This window comes from Diuraphis noxia, unplaced genomic scaffold (assembly GCF_037042655.1).
Source record: "Diuraphis noxia isolate RWA-SAM2 unplaced genomic scaffold, SU_Dnox_SAM2 contig0003, whole genome shotgun sequence".
NCBI lineage: Eukaryota > Metazoa > Arthropoda > Insecta > Hemiptera > Aphididae > Diuraphis > Diuraphis noxia.
The window spans coordinates 5,728,445-5,742,552 of NW_028301713.1; the positions used below are offsets into that span (position 1 = coordinate 5,728,445).

Consider the following 14,108-nt stretch of genomic DNA (forward strand, 5'->3'; position numbering starts at 1 on the left):
ATATATGTCTAGCTTTTTTAGGAGTATAGCCGATAAAATTTTGTATGGGACACTTAATAACATAATTCCTCTGTAATTTGCACATTCTGTCCTATTTCCTTTCTTAAAGATAGGGCATATGATTTCGTTACCCCAATCTTTTGGCATCTCTTCGCTTTCCCATATACAACATATAAGTTCAAACATCGCGTCTTTGTACTTCTTACTGCTATTTTTAATTACCTATGTAGGTCGCTTGTTATCTCATTCTCTCCAGGGGCTCTGTTAGTTTTTAGTTTAGCAATAGCTGTATCAAATTCGTTTCTTGTTGGTTTTTCAATTTGTGGTTGTGGGCCATATGGTACCTCTTTTATTTCATTCGTAATTACGTCTTTATTTAATAATTCATTGAAATGCTCTTTTTATTATTTCTTTTTCATTGTCCGTTATTGATCCGTCTTTTTTTTTACATGTGTTTATTTTAGGTTGGAATACTTTTCGGATCCAATTGACATTTATATAGAACTGCCTGTTATTTCCTGTGATATTCATTTCTTCGAATTTCTCTACATGTTTTTTCATCATTTCCCTTTTCTTTTTGCGACATACGGCTTTTGCTTCTTTTCTTAGATTTCTGTATGCTTCATAGTTTTGTCTGGTTTCTCGTTATAGCATTTTTAATCTTGCTTGGTTTTTTCTATTGAGAATTTCTGTGCATTCTTCATCATACCATTCCTCGTTTCTAGTGTGTTTTATGACGCCAATAGTTTCTTGAACTGTGTTGACTGTTATATTTTTGAGGAGCTTCCATCTTTCTTCTATTTGATCTTTTGTAATTACGTCCCCTAACTTAGTTAAGTTACTTAGTTTTGTGTCAAGAGTTTCCTGATATTCTTTTAGGTCATCTTCATTTTTAAGATTTTCTGTGTTCCGCCTCTTTCTTTTTATGCCTTTATCTTTTTGTATATTAGCTAAGCGTTGTCTGATTATTGCGCGAACTAAATAGTGATCCGTATCGCAGTTGGGACCTCTCATCGTTTTAACATCCATTATAGTTGAGGCTTGCTTGGATGAAACAACTACGTGGTCAATTTTATTGACTACGTTTGTTCCAGGCATCTTCCATGTTCCTTTGTGTATGTCTTTGGGTGGAAAGCAAGTACTTTTAATCGTCATTCTATGCATCTCCGCAAATTGAGCTAAAATCAAGTCATTCTCACTTGTATTATCATGTAGAGAAAATCTTCCTGCTACTGATCTTATTGACTTTTCTTTTCCAATCTTCACATTAAAGCCACCCATTATAATATTCATGGCGTGTTTAGGTATCTTATCCATGCATTTATCTAGGGTGTCGGAAAAATTCTTCTTTTCTTTTTCATCAGAGACTTCGGTTGGAGCATATACCGAGAGTATTGTTGTATTTCTGAACTTTCCTTTGAGTCTTATTTTGCATATTCTGTCTCATATGGCTTCAAAGTTTAAGAAGAACTTGCTCATTTTCTTGCTTACGTAGAATCCAACGCCATTTCTTCCTGTTTTCTTTTCCTGTCCACTATAGTACAATGTGTAGTCTTTCTTATGTATGAATCGTTGACCACACCATCTGATCTCCTGTAGTGCTACTATATCGATGTTATATTTTATAATCTCTGATGATAATTCGTTCATTTTCCCTGCTTGTAGTAAAGTTTGTATATTCCACGTTGCGAATGTCCAATCTGTTTTCCTTCGCTTAATCCTCTTAGTCCGGTTTCCTTGTCCAGTCTGTATCACATTCTCTATGTCCGAGTTTTGATTTCTTTGATTTGTTTGCGTAACGATAATTTTTGCTGGAAGAGGTTGTTAGCCTCTCGCCGAACCCCCTACCAGGAGGACCAGAACTATTTTGATCGCCTTTTACGATTGGTATAGATTACCGTGGGTGTATTCTTTCTTTTTCTTCCCCCCCCCCCCCACCCACAGGGGGACATCAATCGTTTATTGAAAACATTTGTTGATTGACAATGTCAGTGTCTAAATAATTATTACAGTTACGCAACTTTTAATAAAATACCTACTTTGCATAATATATCATTAGTTATATAAGCATTTACTGTTATAAGTAAGTTATTCTCTTCTTATGGCGTTAAAAAATATTTTTATATTTAATTGAATCATAGGTAAGTCATAACATTTATAATAATGTATAGGCTGTGGATAGAGTCCCGGAAAAATCGGGATTGTTGATAACAATCTTATCAGTCCCGGACAATTATTTATGATATTGCGCATGCGCGGGGACTTGAACAATTCACAAAAAAAGTGTACAACAATTACCGTACTGCCGGGACCGTAATTTACCACTACTACTAGTCCCGTACACTTTACATTTTTTTATTGGTTATATTTATTTACAAAATATATAAACTTGGTTATTCGATTTTAATTATATTTAAAATTTTTTTAGACGGGTAGCTACTAGCTATTAAAGGATCAAGGAATACGCGAAACCAATAAAAAAATGTAAAGTAGACTAAGTAGACTAGTAGTAGTGGTAAATTACAGTCCCGGCAGTACGGTAATTGTTGTACACTTTTTTTGTGAATTGTCCCCGCGCATGCGCAATATGATAAATAATTGTCCGGGACTGATAAGATTGTTATCAACAATCCCGATTTTTCCGGGACTCTATCCACAGCCTAATGTATAATATCATATTGTATTACAAATATATTCGACCTAGTTGTGTCACAGACTATAGTCTGTGGTTGTGATGTGAATTAGTTTTAATTTGCAATTTACGGGATTTTTAGGACTTCTTAAGTACTTATTCAGAAATAAGTGTAATCATCATGACTGAATTAGTTATAAAATGTTATTTCTTCATTATAAATGTACTTTCTCAGAATATTATATATTGAGGCTTTAGCTTATTATGTTTATGTAGATGCCAGACATACAATCGTAATTCGTAAGCAGTGACAGCAAATACAATAAAATGTATATAGTATAATTTGGTGACAGCGATTAGAGAATCGTAAAAAAAATCATGAATTGATATTAAATTACCTATAGATATAATATATGTATAAAAAATTTGAATTTATTTTTTGAAACAACTATATCTCTTTTTATAGAAGTCGTATATTATTGGAAACACATATATTCGATCGAGAACAACTTGTTCATGAAAAAACGTTCTATAGTAATTATTCATAAGTTTCGTAATTTAGATTATAATAATAAAAAAACAATAAATTTCCTATGCTGTACATGTAAAAACGACATCACTACTGTCCGACGCGCATTCTGGCGGAATGCGATAATTCCGGACCATGTTTTTTGTATTTTACGCTTCATTCGGCTGTGTTCGGCGTCCTTCCTCTAATGTACATGGTATAATTATATTATAATTATTGTACATAATTGATGATAAAATCTCTGCCAGAATGAGAGGCAATGATTAAAATCAGTCTTTCTCTCTTCCACTTCCACTCTATTTTATTGACATAGCCATGGTCTATCCATTCTTTAATATCTATAGTATATCCCCGATATACGTCCTTGAACGCAACCTATCGGCCTGGCTCCCACACAACTAAATTTCTGGTTCCCATTTCACTTTATAAAGCGTTAACACTTGGACTATCTATGTATATTTAATCAATGATTTAAATTTCTTGGGAATACAAAGTGCAGTCTTCATTGTGTATTCTAAAAGTATATTTTTTCCGAATTTCTTTTTTGATCCCTAAAAATCATTTGCCTGCGGGCGTCAGTACCCTCTTTCCTTTTTTTTTTTTCAAAATAAACCTCTAGTTTAAATTTGTGGTCACAATTTTCAAACTTTATTAACCAAGTCCCAAAAAATATATAATTTTATCATGATTTTATTGTTCTTGATATTTTATTTCATTTATGACCGCAATTTATTTTTAATGCAGGGTGTTCGCGCCCCGTACGTGCCCCGACTTCCAGTTCGGAATGTTGGCGGCACTGACCAACTGGTTGCCGCCGACGGCGCCGCCGCTCGTGGCGTCGTCGCCATATTGTCGAATATATTGCTTTACCAAGCCGTTGAAAACACATGTATGTTCCGCCCGTTTTTTTTGTTCTTATGACTTATGAGCAGCTCCGTTCGAAAGCACATGTTCGTGTCTTTAACGTTTTTAAGTTTTTTTCCATTTTTTTATAACTACGACGTGCAGTTCAAGCCTGACATTTATTATATTTTATATTTACCGCCCGTTCGGCGTGTAATCACCATTGACATTGGAGACGGTCAGCTCGACGTGTGATCATCGATACGACAGTGGTTCGACATTTTTACCAGCTTGGTAATCCACCAGACAGTTCGTCGTGGGAGCACCATCATTGTGGGCCCCATCTACAGCCTTGTAGTTCCTTGGTATCATCATTGCAGTTCAGCATCATCGCCAACGTATTCGCAGCTCAGCACAATCATCAACGTCTTTGCAGCTCAGCCCTAGGCACATGTTCCTTCCCCTTATTACTTTTGTTCATGTAATGTATTTATTATTTATTGTATTTGTACCAGTTGGTAAGCTTCAATATATTGAGTAATGTTTGTAATATAAATTAAAAGATTGCATTTTATTTAGTTTGAAATTACCTACATCCAGAGAGGTGCGAGTCACGGGTGTCAACCTCACTGTAGGAACGGTCGTGGCGCAAACATTTTGGTAGCAGAGCGTGGTTTCAGACAGACAAGCACAGCATCTACCTGGATTGAAGTATTGTATGTACATTGTTGTTATACAGGTATTAAGCTCTAATCCTGTCAACCTCCTATACCATTAGTTCCTGTTACTATCTCATTATAGTTTAAGCGTGACCAGCTAGGTACTTGGGTGTCATATCAGTTTACATGCTACCCGGATAAGTGTTGGTAGGCATTATTATAATACTTATCTTAATTTATTATTTATTGTATAAAGTATTTGTTATATTGTTACTGTTATATTGTTACTGTTGACTTTGGATCTCAATATTTTATTGTTCTTGTATTATCATTTAGTCATTGTTATGGACTAATTTTTGATGTTAAGTCGGTAGCCTTCTGTTCAGACTTAATTGGTTATTGCTGTTGTTCCTATTTAGTTGGTTGCATAGTTGTTAGTTGCGCTCAACCACACATTGTTATTTTGTTGGTTATCCCTTTCTTTTTTTTATTGTTGTTAAATTTTGTTGATAGTTATCAATAGTTTTATGAATTGTTGTTCTATTTAAATATCTAAGTTTCTTTAAGTGTTACTACACAATTGTGGTGTTATTGAGTATTCCTTCTTTATAATATTTTGTTCACATATTGGTTTAATTTTTTAACTCATTGAATCATCTTCACTAGTTACTATAGTTCATAGTCTTACCTTGTGAAGTGTTCTTATTTATATTGTTACAATGGGCGATGTAGAGCGTTTCACTCGTAACAAACAGCGTGCTATGCTTAAGCGGGACGCTGCAGCTAGCCAGATTGAAGCCATTTATGGTTTAGGTTTAAAGGCATCGACTGATCCTACCTTCCGTCAAAATTTTCTATTAGCCATTGAGGACATTGATGAATTTTGGGCTAAGTTCTTAGTGGAAAATGATTCAGTGCTTGAGGCTATGATTGAGTTGGACATGGTAGGAGATTTTTCTAATAATGTAGAGTTGGAAGTTAGATCTACATTAGTGAGCGCTAAGACATTAGCCAGTCAGCTACGTTGTGGATCGACACCCAGTTCGGGTGATAATTCCATCGATCATGCAGGCAAGTTGAATGAGGCTAAAGAAGTAACAAACCCGGTAGTTAACTTGGATAAGGCCATTTCTAATTTAGTTCCGGCAGGATCCCGTGTACGGTTACCCGAGATTCCTTTACCCACCTTTGATGGTCGACTCCAAAACTGGCCTGACTTTAGGGATCGGTTCTTGATTCTTGTTAATGGTAATGCTGAGCTCACTAACATCGAAAAGTTTTACTATTTGTTAGGCTGCCTACAGACTGGTCCTTCTGACGTTATCAAAGGCATTACAGTTTCTGACTCAACCTATGGGCTTGCCTGGTCCACATTGGTCAATAGATATGAGAGGCCTCGACAGTTGGCCACCGCGTTAGTGAGTGATATGTTCAGTGCGCCTATCAACCACCTAGAGTCGCCGGCTGTTTTGATTAGTTTTATGAACACCTTCAGTGAGAAGATTGCCCTTTTGCGTTCACTTAAAATTCCAGATTTGGGTTCATTCTTGTTATTTGCATTAGCCGTTCGCTGTTTGCCATCAACAAGTCGTCGATTGTTTGAGCAAGATAACACTACAGATTTTCCAACGGTTGATAGTCTCTTAGAGTTCATTAAGGACCGTATTGAAGTGTTGGAAAACGCTGGGTTATCTATGGGTGCACCGACAGCTAGATCTTCCACCAAGGCTGGCTCTATTGAACCGAGAGGTAATCCTGCTAGGTTTAAAGCTTCAAGCTCGAAGCCTTTTCATGGCGCTAAGGCTCCTGTAACCTTGGTTGCCAACAAACCTAGTGATAGTTCCCAATCGTGCGTTCAATGCAACCAGCCACATTCTTTGGTGTCATGTCCCAAGTTCAAAGACATGTCTATTGATGATCGTTACCTACTAGTCAGCAAGCACCGTTTGTGCATGGTTTGTCTTGGTAGTAACCACTGGGCTAACAAGTGTAAGGCGTCTTGTTCTATGTGTCATGGTCGTCATAATCATATGTTACATAGAGATAATTCTCATGCCAAGACCCCTAAATCACCTGCCGTGTCTCTTATCAGTACTCAAGGTCTCAGATCCGTTGTCTTGGGTACAGCTACAGTTAATGTGAAGGATGTGGCAAGATGTCTGCAGCCAGTTCGGGCATTGGTAGATCCAGCTTCCCAGATAAGCATTATTACCACTTCATGCGTGAGCCGGTTAGGTCTACGTCAGGAACCATGGAGAGTTCCAGTCGCTGGTTTGGCAGGGCAGTTAGTCCAGTCCATTGAAGGTCGGGTGCAGCTCAGCATCCAGTCGCTGGAGGGCAATCATATGTTGGAACTTTATGCCTGGATTTTACCCACTATCACTGGTGTGATGCCTTCAGTCCAATTGCCGCTCGCTGTTAGGGATCAATGCTCCCACCTAGTTCTGGCTGATCCACAGTTTGATTCTCCCGCTCCGGTTGAATTGTTGTTGGGTGCTGATGTCTTCCCCCAGGTGCTTCGCAGCAAGCGTGAAGAGCTGGGTCCAGGTCTTCCGACAGCATTTGAAACAATGTTTGGATGGATCCTCCTCGGACCAATTGACCAACACGAGCTTTCTAACCAACATCATCAATCCTCAGTGACTTCGCTTCTTACCACATCTCTTGGGTCTCTGGTTGAGAAATTCTGGCAGGTCGAAGAACCAGAAGAAGCTCCACTGTCTGCCACAGAGGAGGGCAAGTGTGATGAGATATTTGATATGGAAGCTTACCGAGACAGTTCGGGTCGGTTTGTCGTTCCACTCCCATTCCGTGTCCCACCGACCGCAGACACCTTTTCTGGCTCTCGTCCACTAGCAGTGTCCCGCTTCGAACGTTTGGAGCGTAAGCTCATACGCGACAAACCCCTATATGAAGCTTACCAGCAATTTATGGCTGACTATGAAGCGCTGGGACATATGTCAGTGGCCAAGACTCCGGGTACCTATTTCATACCACACCATGCCGTGCACAAGATGGATGGGGGCAAGTTAAAATTGCGCGTGGTGTTTGACGCGTCAGCTCGACCGTCATCCAACATTTCGCTAAATGATGCCCTTTTTGTCGGTCCTAAGCTCCAGCAGGACATAGTAGATATTTTGCTCCGTTTCAGAACTCACCGTGTAGTTTTTACTGCCGACATTTGTAAAATGTACCGGCAAATCTTACTGATTCCAGAGCATCGCCAGTACCAGCATATTTTTTGGAGACCTTCGCCTCATGACCGTCTTCAGGAGTTCGAACTGAATACCGTCACTTATGGTGTGGGTACAGCTCCGTACTTAGCACTCAGGGTTCTTCGAGAGATAGCACTCACAGATGGCCAGCAGTTCCCACGTGTCCAGGCAGCTCTCCTGCATCAAACGTACGTGGATGACATCTGCACAGGAGCAGATACTGTTGACAATGCCTTGGCCCTACAGTATGAACTCATTTCACTCCTTAGTCAGTTCGGCTTGGAGTTAAAGAAGTGGTCCAGTAACTCTCCTGAATTGTTAAAGAACATTCCTCCAGAAGATCAGGCAGTTGGCCCTCTTCCATTTAATGATAATGCGTCGTTGCCAGTTCAGGTGTTGGGTTTGAAGTGGGATCCTCAGGAAGATACCTTCAATTATGATGTCAGTTCGGCTAAATTTGTCTCTTCCAAGCGTAGCATGTTGTCGATCATAGCTCGGATTTTTGATCCTCTTGGTTTGCTGGCTCCGGTAATATTTTATGCCAAACATTTGATGCAATGCGTGTGGAAGACCGGTGTATCTTGGGATGATCAGTTACCTCCAGAGATTGAGCAGTGTTGGGCTGAGTTTGTCAGCGAACTTCAACATATATCTTTGTTACGTGTCCCTCGGTTTGTGGGAGTACAGACAGGTTGTCACTTTGATTTATGTGGGTTCTGCGATGCGTCCATCAAGGGTTTTGCGGCTATTGTTTATCTCCGAGTAACGGACCAATCCCACCAAGTTACAGTTTACTTGCTGGGTTGTAAGACAAAGTTGGCACCTACAACATCTACCACAATTCCTCGTTTGGAACTGTGTGGGGCAGGCCTACTCGCTCGCTGGATGAACCGTATATACACCACATTGTCAGCTCAAATTCAGATCCGTAATGTTTTTGCTTGGTCGGATTCTTCTGTGGTGTTATCTTGGTTAAATACTCCTCAGGTAGCATACAAGGTGTTTGTGTCGAATCGACTCTATCAGATTCACAAGTTGCTCCCGTCATGTCGGTGGTTTCATGTCAGTTCGGATATGAATCCAGCTGACTGTGGTTCTCGGGGCCTGCTTCCAAGTGAGCTAGCTCAGTATAGTCTATATTGGACAGGTCCTTCCTTTCTCCACCAGTTCGGTGAGAATTGGTCTTCTGAAATCTCTTTAATTTCTCCGGAACAGCTCCCGGAAGTTAAGGAAGTTGTTTCTTGTGTTGTCAATCTCATGGGGGAGCCAGTTGAATGGTTTTCCAGGTGTTCATCCTTCCACCGCCTGTTGAGAATTGTCATGTGTATGCGTCGCTTCATCAAGAGATGTCTGAAGCAACCAGTTGACGAATTCTTTTCAAGCATACAATATCACGAAGCTCTTGTGGTAGTTGTAAGGTCCAGCCAGTCGCACACTTTTCCGCAGTTGCTTCGAGAGTTGTCATCCGGACACGTAATTTCCTCGCGATTGTTGGCCCGATTAGCCCCGTTCATAGATCATGAAGGTGTCATTCGCGTAGGAGGGCGACTTCGACACTCTCTGCTGTCAGATCGACGCAAGTTTCCGATGTTGTTGTCGAAGGACTCTTATTTGTCTTTGCTCATAGCCAGGCATTGGCATTTGTATGCATGTCATGCTGGCTATCGTCTCATGTCAGCTCTGATATGTAGACAATTCTGGATCATTGGGGACCGCCATGTTATTCGTCGGGCAGTACGGCAGTGCATAACATGTGCCAAGTTATCGGCTCAACATCCTCAACCGATCATGTCCGATCTGCCTGCGGTTAGAGTACAGCAGAGCCGACCCTTTAGTTGTGTAGGAATTGATTATGCAGGGCCCTTAACTATGGCAGAAACTAGTCTACGCAAAGCACGACAATATAAGATCTATATTGCCGTATTTGTCTGCATGGTTACCAAGGCAGTTCACCTTGAGGTGGTTACCGATTTGACTACTGATGCCTTTTTAGCAGCTTTTGACAGGTTTGTCTCACGCAGAGGGTTACCTACCTCTGTGTATTCAGACTGTGGAACAAATTTTGTGGGAGCGGCTAGAAAGTTGTCCAACCTTGTCAATGATCCGAAAAACCGGGAACAGATCAGTTCCTCATCGGTTTGTTCATGGCACTTTAATCCGCCAAGTGCTCCTCATTTCGGGGGTCTCTGGGAGGCTGCGGTCCGCTCGACCAAGCACTTGTTAATCCGGGTAGTAGGTAACCATGTTTTGACTTTAGAGGAGTTTGTAACCATTTTGTGTAGGCTGGAGTCAGCCTTAAACTCTAGACCACTGACACCTATGTCTAATGATCCTAATGATTTGGAATGCTTAACGCCTGGACATTTCTTGATTGGTAAACCACTGCGTGCTGTACCTGAAGCTGAGGTTCCAGTCGGCTCGACTAACCTTAAGCAGCGTTGGAAGCTCCTCCATCAGCTGTACCAGGCTTACTGGCGCAGGTGGTCTGGCGAATACTTGAACTCCCTACAGATGCGAGGGCGTTGGGCAGTTGACCAGGAAAACATCAAGTTGGGTGAATTGGTCATACTCAAGGACCAATCTTCTTCTCCACTTGTTTGGAAATTGGGACGAGTTCATGAACTCCTTCCAGGCCCAGATGGGGTGGTAAGGGTGGTTAAGATTATGACTACTCAGGGCCTAGTCACGAGACCTGTGGTGAAGATAGTTCCGCTTCCTGTTAATGATCCATAATCCTTTACCTATCTTGTATAACAACAATGTATGAAAATTAGTGTCAATGTGATGTGTCATTATCGTTCCTGACCGTGGTTGACACTTGTGTTCTCCGCCTCAATGGATGGGGTAATATAATTCTCACATTGTTCATATTATATCATACATTGTTTTATATTTTGTTTCATACATTGTTTTGTATTTAGTTTCTTACATTTTGTAATCTGTTATATACATTGTATATTTTATTTGTTCATTTGTTTTTTTTTTAACTTGTTTGTTAAATTTTGTCACTTGCTATTAAGTTTGTGAAAGTTATATTGTATATTGTTAAATTGTGTTTATAAACATAACTTGTTTTAACCATGTTATTGTTCCACATGACATGATTATGTGTTGATTTTGCTCAAAAAAAAAAATGTCTCCCCCCCCCCATGTGCCTGATGTCATGAAGCTGTGTCTACACTCAACAACTTCATCTCCAGTTCCAGCTCCGGACCAGGGCTAGCTTGCCACTGTTGTGATACACCCTTGTATCACAAGGGGGAGTATGTTCACGCCCCGTACGTGCCCCGACTTCCAGTTCGGAATGTTGGCGGCACTGACCAACTGGTTGCCGCCGACGGCGCCGCCGCTCGTGGCGTCGTCGCCATATTGTCGAATATATTGCTTTACCAAGCCGTTGAAAACACATGTATGTTCCGCCGGTTTTTTTGTTCTTATGACTTATGAGCAGCTCCGTTCGAAAGCACATGTTCGTGTCTTTAACGTTTTTAAGTTTTTGTCCATTTTTTTATAACTACGACGTGCAGTTCAAGCCTGACATTTATTATATTTTATATTTACCGCCCGTTCGGCGTGTAATCACCATTGACATTGGAGACGGTCAGCTCGACGTGTGATCATCGATACGACAGTGGTTCGACATTTTTACCAGCTTGGTAATCCACCAGACAGTTCGTCGTGGGAGCACCATCATTGTGGGCCCCATCTACAGCCTTGTAGTTCCTTGGTATCATCATTGCAGTTCAGCATCATCGCCAACGTATTCGCAGCTCAGCACAATCATCAACGTCTTTGCAGCTCAGCCCTAGGCACATGTTCCTTCCCCTTATTACTTTTGTTCATGTAATGTATTTATTATTTATTGTATTTGTACCAGTTGGTAAGCTTCAATATATTGAGTAATGTTTGTAATATAAATTAAAAGATTGCATTTTATTTAGTTTGAAATTACCTACATCCAGAGAGGTGCGAGTCACGGGTGTCAACCTCACTGTAGGAACGGTCGTGGCGCAAACACAGGGGTTTCTGTATTACATGATGGACGGATGAATTAATGCAGCCACCTTTACACGGACGTGCCAAATACGGAAAACCCTCGACTGAAGGAACTTAAATGTTTACCAATACAATATGTTTCTGCAATTATATTAAGAAAATAAATGCGTTACGATCCACTGAAATGTTTTTTCCTCGAAGCAGACGTTATACTTTTACACCTCGAAAGCCCTTATCCACTTAACTCATTATCATAGACATGTTATAATTAATACACAAAGTTACATAACTCAAAAACTACTAGCTTGGATTTTGAATTTTGATTTAAATATATCAGTATTCTCAAAAATAAAATCTACTTATTATTAAAAAAATATAAAAAGGAGGCTCCTTATGAAAAACTGAAGTTCATAGTTTCATTGGATCATCTATAAATGGTACAATATATGTCAATAATTCATTACATTAGGTTCATATCTCATATTATGTATTTAAAATTTCCAAAAATCTATATTTTGGTACTTGTTTAATTTAACCATAAAAATAAAATTAACATGCTTAAAAAATAACTCTGTATATACCTACTACGCTATGGTCGTTTGTAATTTGTGTAGAAAAGTATTGTATACTTAAAACGTAATGAATGTAATTTATTTTAAATCGTTGAATTTTGAAACAAACAAAGAAATAAACAACATAATGTTTTTTATATCTACTTATTCAGAATAAGTAGATATAATTTAACCAGGGGACAGTAGGTCAGTTACATGTTTCTATGTAATTTAATACACAAAATAATCCTGCATACATATTGGTTTTTGATTTTTGAGTTTTTGACAATGCATAATGTGTTGCTGTTATTTGTCAACCCACATGTTCCCACATTACACCTACAACTGTAAATATAATATTAATCAGAATGAAATCGTGATTTAGTCAATTCACTCTAATTTTTAATCTATAACAAATCTATAACAACAAATGATAGTGTAACGTTCTCTTAACCGTAGAATGTAGATATTGAAATTTTTATAAATTGTTTTTATTTAAAAATAAAAATATTTTTGACTCATTTTGAGTTATTTATAGACATTTTCAATTTCAATTTTTTCAGTTTGTTATTTAATAAATCTCAATTAAATTGTTTTGGTTGGGTCAAAAAGATAGAACATTTAAAACAAGTTTCCTTATAAGTTTTGAGAGCAGTTGATAAATATAATAAAGATCTATACCTAGGCATCAAAAAATTTTTTCCGTAAATATTTATAGCTCTAATAGGTACTGGCAGAAATATATATAATTGATTTTAGTTTCAAAAATTTTCAAATTATTTTGTAGTTAAATTATAAAATATTCAATTTTTATAGCTAAGAATTGAAAATTTCAAACAAGCATCTCCAACAATTGTTCATATTTTTCCCAACAAAACTAAAAGCTACATAAAATATAAAACAATATTTTTTACAGAAATTTTAAGTTCAAATTTACCTAGAATAATGATTTAAGTTATTTTCATACAGTTTCAAAATATTAATTGTTGATATACCTAAGACTTTTAGATAGCATTATTTTTATTATACTGTATACCTACAGTCAAAGCTATGAGTGAAATTAATTAATTTTAATTACAATAATGATATAAAATTTAATTATTATATTGATTTTCACTCAGAATCGATTTTCATGTCTCTACAATTGTTATTGAATTCAAATTTAATACATTAATTACAGTGATTATTTGACACCAATAATGTACAACAGAGCGTTATCCATTTACAGCTATTTCAATTGAATTAATTCAACTTTTTTTTTTAAAGCTGACTTGTTAAATTAACTGTTGACAAGTTCATAAAACTAATCTGAAGTATGTTCAATATTAACTGCTATGATGATGCAAAAGCCAAAAATTAAAAATAATTGTAAATGTGTAAATTGTTGTAAGTTTATATTATGAAAACTAAGTTGGTACCTACAGACCAACTACTTTATTCGATTTAAATTTATTTATTTATCGCTAGAAATTTGGTACCGAATTTATACAATTACTTAACATCTTTATATATTTTTCACACGTACCTACCTATCTACTTAGCTACGTTGATTCTCAGTGGAACTCGCTTTATTCAAATTTCCGCCCTTATATGAATATATTTCTTCGTTAGTTTAATAAGTATCTAGTTCTAGACTTATTGTTCTATCAAAAGTAATAAAAATAGGCAATTATAAAAGTTATA

The 14,108-nt window shown here is 38.0% G+C and overlaps 2 protein-coding genes across 2 annotated transcripts; one reads left to right on the plus strand and one right to left on the minus strand.

Annotated features, from left to right (window-relative positions):
• Positions 1–645: 645 nt before the first annotated feature.
• On the minus strand, positions 646–1,293 carry LOC149056590 (protein CFDP2-like). The gene has a single exon (XM_089223129.1). The coding sequence runs from the start codon at positions 1,291–1,293 to the stop codon at positions 646–648; it is 648 nt and encodes a 215-aa protein (XP_089079255.1).
• Positions 1,294–5,382: 4,089 nt separating this feature from the next.
• Positions 5,383–10,611, plus strand: LOC149056591 (uncharacterized). The gene has a single exon (XM_089223130.1). The coding sequence runs from the start codon at positions 5,383–5,385 to the stop codon at positions 10,609–10,611; it is 5,229 nt and encodes a 1,742-aa protein (XP_089079256.1).
• Positions 10,612–14,108: the final 3,497 nt, after the last annotated feature.